The sequence below is a fragment of the Cupressus sempervirens genome, chromosome 2, assembly GCF_028749045.1.
Source record: "Cupressus sempervirens isolate cs-2001-9-10 chromosome 2, ASM2874904v1, whole genome shotgun sequence".
NCBI classification, from domain to species: Eukaryota; Viridiplantae; Streptophyta; class Pinopsida; order Cupressales; family Cupressaceae; genus Cupressus; species Cupressus sempervirens.
In genome coordinates, this window is record NC_143119.1 from 452748294 (window position 1) to 452755000 (window position 6707).

At 35.0% G+C, this 6707-nt stretch overlaps 1 protein-coding gene across 1 annotated transcript; it reads left to right on the forward strand.

The window, feature by feature from the left end:
• Positions 1-1381: 1381 nt before the first annotated feature.
• Positions 1382-4990, forward strand: LOC149573007 (amino acid permease 3-like). Its single transcript, XM_089814147.1, has 7 exons — positions 1382-1656; positions 1954-2187; positions 2455-2548; positions 2636-2850; positions 3165-3304; positions 3390-3617; positions 4125-4990. Exons 1-7 carry the CDS (start codon positions 1500-1502, stop codon positions 4551-4553), a joined length of 1497 nt encoding a protein of 498 aa, XP_089670273.1. The 5' UTR covers positions 1382-1499; the 3' UTR covers positions 4554-4990.
• The last annotated feature ends 1717 nt before the right edge of the window (positions 4991-6707 follow it).

Sequence of the window (6707 nt, forward strand, 5' to 3'; positions counted from 1 at the left end):
TTTCCACCTCCATTGTTGCAGCTTCCCCCCAAATTTTTCTACCGGTATTTGGGATTACTGCCCCATGATGCAAACAATGATTTTATTATTGTAAAAGGTGTCGAGAATTATTTTTCTATTGGACGACATATTCCAACTCTTATTTTGTAATTGACATAAGTCTTATATAAAATGGCTCAAGATTATGATTTTATATGATAATTAGTAGCTTCTTGTAGTGGTATTGAGTTGTAAATGCTTGCATATTATAATCAGGTTGAATTATTGGATAATAACATGGGACTCTATGTTTGGTGGGGTGGCCCAAGGTGAGGGGAACCATGCTAACTCTTTTTGTCTTATGTTCTATTTTTGTGTGTTTTATTATTTTGCATTATTAATTATATTTGCATGTAATTCTTATATTTTTGCACAATAATCCTAACACCATCATAAACCCTCAATAATACCATCCTAATGGGTGTGAGGTTTGGTGACAAGAATGACAAAACCACATTCAAAGAGGAGCATGGTATTTGGTTCAAGCTATGAACTAGTATGATTACAAATGGAAACTTCATCCCCAACAATACATCCTAGCAGAGTCTGAATCTTCATGACGAGAATAAGACATTTGAAAATGACTAAATATTTTTTGTATAAGTTATGAACAGGTGAAAAGAAATTCCATCCCCGACATAAACATTCTAACAATAATATCCTAACCATGTTTAAACTTTGATGACAAAAACAAAAAGACAATTTAAAGAAAAATAATGTAATTTTGAATACAAGTTATAAACCACTAATTTTAGATTTTAAAGAATGAACAAGACTCCACGCATAATATAAACACTCTAACAAATAACAAAACTCTAATAATTATGATAACAAAATGAATGCCACATTTCAAAAATCACACTATACCCACACCAATTGTGTTGTCATCAACAGCATCACCCATGTCATTATCACTTTCACCCGTCTAGGAATTTGATTGCTCTCACCTGTGGAAGAATGCCTGGAATCATAGCCGGCCTAATCAAGGCAGCAATTGGTGTAAGAGAAAGGCATGAGTGATTTACTGCAGATTCTGTTTTTGGTCAGGAAAGAATAGGGACTAGTGAAAATGAAGTAGCTATTCCGCGCATAAGGTCAATTGCAATAGTGGATGTGAGTACTTGTCAGGTGGAGAGGAGAGTGTGGGTCTATTCCTGGCCAATCAACTCCTGGTCTACCATATTTTCAGGAACCAGGAGTCGTGATTCCCTCTACTTTTGCAAATATTTTAATGCAAATGCAATATGATTGTGATGCGCAAGTTAAGTGCACAAGAAGATTATATCTCTACTATGCACTCGGCTGCCCTCCATAAATATCTGTGTCTCAGGGCGTGTAAAATATGAGCTCACTCATCTCTTCTCTGCCTTGAGCTCTGCCTTGCTTTTTGCTTCCTTTTCCTTTGACAAGAGCTTTATTGCAGGGCAGTTCATTCAGTAAAGAAAGAAAGAAAGACCATCATGGCTCAAAATGGTCATGTGGCTCCCCCTCACTTCTATCTCCAAGTCGAACTGCAGGGGAACATGGCTGAAGTTTCCATTGAGGCCGACCACCTTGAGAACGGAAAGGCCTCCAATCTCAAGAACTTTGATGATGATGGCCGTGTTAAACGCCAAGGTAATCTCACAAGATTCTACCTTTGCTCTTCTGAATTTCGCATCTTCATATGCAATCCTTCGAATTGGGGCTCTTCTGGTCTGGTTCAATTGCTATACGTAGACTATGGTTCTTGATCGGACTGTATAAATATCACGCACTGAGACTTGACTTTTAGAATAAAAGTATTAAATAGTTGTAGTTAACTTAATTTTCCAACTCAGTAAATAATGTTTAAGAATGGTCAGTTTAATTTCTTACTTAGTATGTGATGTTTAAGAATGGTCCTTATTGATAGAATTTTGTGTACTACCGCAGGCACTCTATGGACCGCAAGCGCCCACATAATAACAGCTGTGATAGGGTCAGGAGTGCTGTCCTTGGCATGGGCTATTGCTCAGTTGGGTTGGATTGCAGGGCCTGCAGTCATGCTTGCTTTTTCCTTTGTTACATATTATACTTCTTGCTTGCTGGCCGACTGTTACCGGTCTCCCAACCCAGTCACTGGGAAGAGAAATTATACTTATATGGATGCTGTCAAAGTAAATCTAGGTAACAATAGATTCATACTCCCCTCTAACTAAAATGAGTTATTTGAGGAGGTGGGGATTTATAAAAGGATGGATTTGGTTCTTAGTAGAAGAGTTGATGTTGAAACAACTTGGAAATTATAGTAAATATGACTATTAGTCTCCTTAATCTCAGGAACCCTATAAAAATTCAATCTTATAATTACATGCTATGTACTAGATTTTGTCGCACATTGCTTTCCTATTTTGATTTTTCCCTGACATTTTTTTCCTGTGTTGGTGTTTCCAGACGGTCTACAGGTGAGGATTTGTGGTTTGGCTCAATATGGCAATCTTGTTGGAACTGCAATTGGGTATACAATTGCTGCATCCATAAGCATGACGTAAGTTTCCCTCTTTGAACGTGATGAAATTAGTACAATTGGAACAGGGGGAGAGGGTAGCTAATAATGTTTTTAAATGATTGGCAGGGCGATTGCGAGGTCAGATTGTTTTCAGAGTGAAGGACATGAAGCTCCCTGCCACATTTCCAACAACCCATACATGATCATGTTTGGAGTGGTACAACTTCTGCTTTCTCAAATTCCTGACTTTGACCGACTATGGTGGCTCTCCATTGTGGCTGCAGTCATGTCATTCACCTATTCCTCCATCGGACTCTGCCTTGGCATTGGCAAAGTAGCAGGTAATCATATCAAAATCTTGTGCAATTTATACTCATAATCATTGAGTTTGCAATTTATGGTCACCAATGTTACTTTTGGACTAGATGGAGATTTGTTTAATCAATATTTTAGATCTACTGTCAAGACACTATAGTTTTTTTGGTATTGTGGGGCTCTTCTCTATTGAGCTCTCGTACAATCTAATTTAGAAACAACAATGATATATTCATTCAACAGATTGCAACATTTGCGATCAAATGAGGATTTTTAGGTTTTCAATATAGGGTACTGTATGAAATCACAAAGGCCAATAGTATTGATATGCTTGTGGCAGAATTGGGACATTTCAGAGGCAGCATGACAGGCGTAAGCATTGGTTTAGTCACAGAAGCCGAAAAGATCTGGAGGACCTTCCAAGCCCTTGGGAACATTGCATTCGCCTATTCCTACTCTATGATCCTCATTGAAATCCAGGTATACTCCTAAGCTTAATTTGACCAAGAGCAGAGTGTGTTCTGTGGTGTTCATGATATGAAATTGACATTAATGGGTTTTGCAGGATACAATAAAGTCACCTCCAGCAGAGAACAAAACGATGAAGAAGGCAACAATGTTGGGCGTGTCAACAACAACAGTGTTCTACATGCTGTGTGGGTGCATGGGCTATGCAGCTTTTGGGGACGAGGCTCCAGGGAATCTCCTCACTGGGTTTGGTTTCTACAATCCCTTTTGGATGATTGATATTGCCAACGCCGCCATTGTTATCCATTTGGTTGGCGCATATCAGGTAAAGCTACTCACTACGTTATCATCAATCTAAACTTTTCCACAAATTGAAAGCTTCCTACAATTAAATGCCATCTTTCCTATTTTCATTCTTGGAGTAGACAGTGCATGAATTTTTGTGTCAATCTTTCCAATCATGAGTTTTTGTAAGTTTGTTGTTTGCAGAGTAGAGTGTGTATGAGTATGAGATTCTAAATCAATATTTTGGATCATATTTCATATATATGAATTTTTGACTTCTTTTAACTCTCTTTTATCCATCATTGAGATAATAGAAAGCGAAATATAACAGAAGTTTATGTGAGTTTTTGTTTTCTCCAGCTCTTTACTATCCACCATCATGGTAACAGTAGAGAGCTAGAGGACACATAAAAAAGGTTCATATTGTATCAACACAAATATTCGCACACAATCTAATCTAGAAACAACAGTGATCAGAATATCATAGATTGTGAAAATCTGATATCATGAGCACAACTAAATGAATACGTGGTGTGTGATGATACAGGTGTACTGCCAGCCCCTGTTTGCATTTGTGGAAGGGTGGGCAGGGAAGAAGTGGCAGAAGAGTGAGTTTGTGAACAAGGAGTACAGGGTGCAGCCAATAGCATGGTTTGGGGCATACAATGTGAATCTGTTCAGGCTTGTGTGGAGGACATGTTTTGTGGTGACAACAACACTGATATCAATGCTGCTGCCATTCTTCAACAGCGTGGTGGGGCTGATGGGAGCAGTGGCATTCTGGCCATTGACGGTATACTTCCCGGTGACAATGTACATCTCTCAGAACAAGATCCCCCGCTTCTCTTCCAAATGGTTTGCTCTTCAGATTCTCAGCATGGTCTGCCTCATCGTCTCACTCGCAGCTGCCAGTGGATCCATCGTAGGCGTTGTTGAATCTTTAAGTGGATACAAGCCTTTCAAGACTGCCTACTAAACAACAACAACGACAACAAAAAAGTTTTTTTTGATGTAAACATTTTATCCAGTATGTCATTGTAATTGGGCATGAAGCTTCTTTCAGCAGCTCTCCCTCTCGATCTCAATCACTTTTGAGTTTGCATTGAAATAAAAGAAGAAGAATAATACGCAGCCCATATAGGTAGGCACTAGGCAGTCATGTTGTTAGTGGAGTTGGTGCCGACGTGGATGTCAATTGTAACACGCAAAGTAGACGACTAAGACTACTACTTCCCATAGTTTCTCCGTCTCCCTCTTTCATGTCAAAGAAAGATTCATCACCTTTGCCACTCTTTTCTTACACTCGCACATGTTTTTAGGATCAATCAATTCAAATCCGACTTGGATTTCGAAGTCTAATTCTTGTGAAATCGTCCCTCTTTTCAAAGCAATTCCACTATCACATCACTTGTACATCGCCTCTTATGTTCTGATTTTATTTTTTAGTATTTTTATTTTTCATATATTTTGGTAAATGAATCAATGAGTTTCAATGATGTTGTAGAAGGCGGATTTGTGTATGTTATTGACATTATAAAGATGTTATAAGGGTTTTAGAGTAGCATTCATTAACATCAAAGAGAGATTTTTAAAAACATATTAATTAAAAATTTATTAAAATGATATGTATAAAATAAATTTAACAATTTTAAAGTAAAAATAAAACTAATGTGACCATATGTATGTCTAAGAGACATAAAATAATTATAAAGTAATAAAACGTGTATATGAGAGTAAAAAAAGTATGAATATATGTTTATATATTATAAATAATATTTTTCTTATATGTAAAATAAAAATAATACCAATTAATATATAAAAAGCTATATATAATTAATAATATTTCCACATATGAAAAAAAAAACTTATATATAATGAAAACATTATATAAATAATATCATTTTATAAAATACATAAATGTTACAATAAAATCACACTACATAAACATACACATAAACATAAAAATGACTTTTCTAAAAGTTAATTACAAATCACATAAAACTTGGAAAATAATTCAAATAGAAACAAAGTAAATATTTCTTTCCCTAATGCATGAGATAGAAAATACTATTGCAACAAGTTGTTGCTTAATTGCAAATTTTGAGGATGTTTCACACATTTATGAAAATTGTTATATAAATGCTTATAATTTTTATTTTTTTATAGTTTTTACAAAATATAAATATATATCTAATTTATATAAATTAAATATAAGATATGTATAACAGTTTTTTCTTTTTTTTTCTTTTTTTTTTACATTTTTTTATCGGTAAAAGGTCAAGGCCTTATATTATAGGATAAAATAAAATAAAGAATACATATTCTTTGTTCAAACGGGCACCAGTAGGAAAGAACGAAGAAAAGAAAACTTTCAATCTTGCCCAAGACCATAGTCCTATACAAAAATACAAATTAAAAGGGGGCATACCTCAGCTTCCCTAATAAAAAGTTACAATATTTACATCTTTCCAATAAGTTCCTCTTTAGTTTCATCATTTTTATGCAAAGGTATCCTCTTCTTTGGATCATGATATTTGGAGGCATGTTTGTTTGTGCTTGTTCCTGCAATCTTGAAGCTTTAGACTCACATGAAAAGTTAGTTGTTAGTGACCCATACAATTAAAACTAATACTGAGCTCCAGGATTGTCTAAACTTTATTGCATTTTCCATGCTTCATTGCTAATTGGATTGAAACAATTTAGTATTGAGAGGCTTTGTTATTAGAGTTTGGCTTTTGACACTAAATTATTTACATAAACTAAGGAAATAAAGAATGTCTTGTTAGGATGTAATAATAGATGAGTTACATTTTAATCAAACTTGATTGCTAATACTCTACTTTATTACTTATTATTTAAATTATATTTTAGGATTAAAGAATTTTTTTGATTGAGTGTCTTATTTATCCTTATTTTTGTAATTAGGGGGGAATTCCTTTACTCTTTACTTATCAATAGGCTAATGTTATTCTTTTCTAAGAATAAGTCTTCACCGTCAACTTCTTTGTTAGCTAATAGATATGCTATTTTTTATTTCCTTTGTGATAAATATGTTGAATTCTGATATCCAAGCAAATTTGTCATTGGGGGGAAGAGTATTTCAAGTAAAGAATTTATTTTCTAGTTTGGG

Bases quoted from the DNA above. Each gene is read 5' to 3' on its own strand.
- LOC149573007 (XM_089814147.1), top strand. From the start codon at position 1,500: ATGGCTCAAAATGGTCATGTGGCTCCCCCTCACTTCTATCTCCAAGTC. The intron at 1,657-1,953 runs GTAATCTCACAA...GTACTACCGCAG, and splicing joins TGGCCGTGTTAAACGCCAAG to GCACTCTATGGACCGCAAGC. The intron at 2,851-3,164 runs GTAATCATATCA...TGCTTGTGGCAG, and splicing joins TGGCATTGGCAAAGTAGCAG to AATTGGGACATTTCAGAGGC.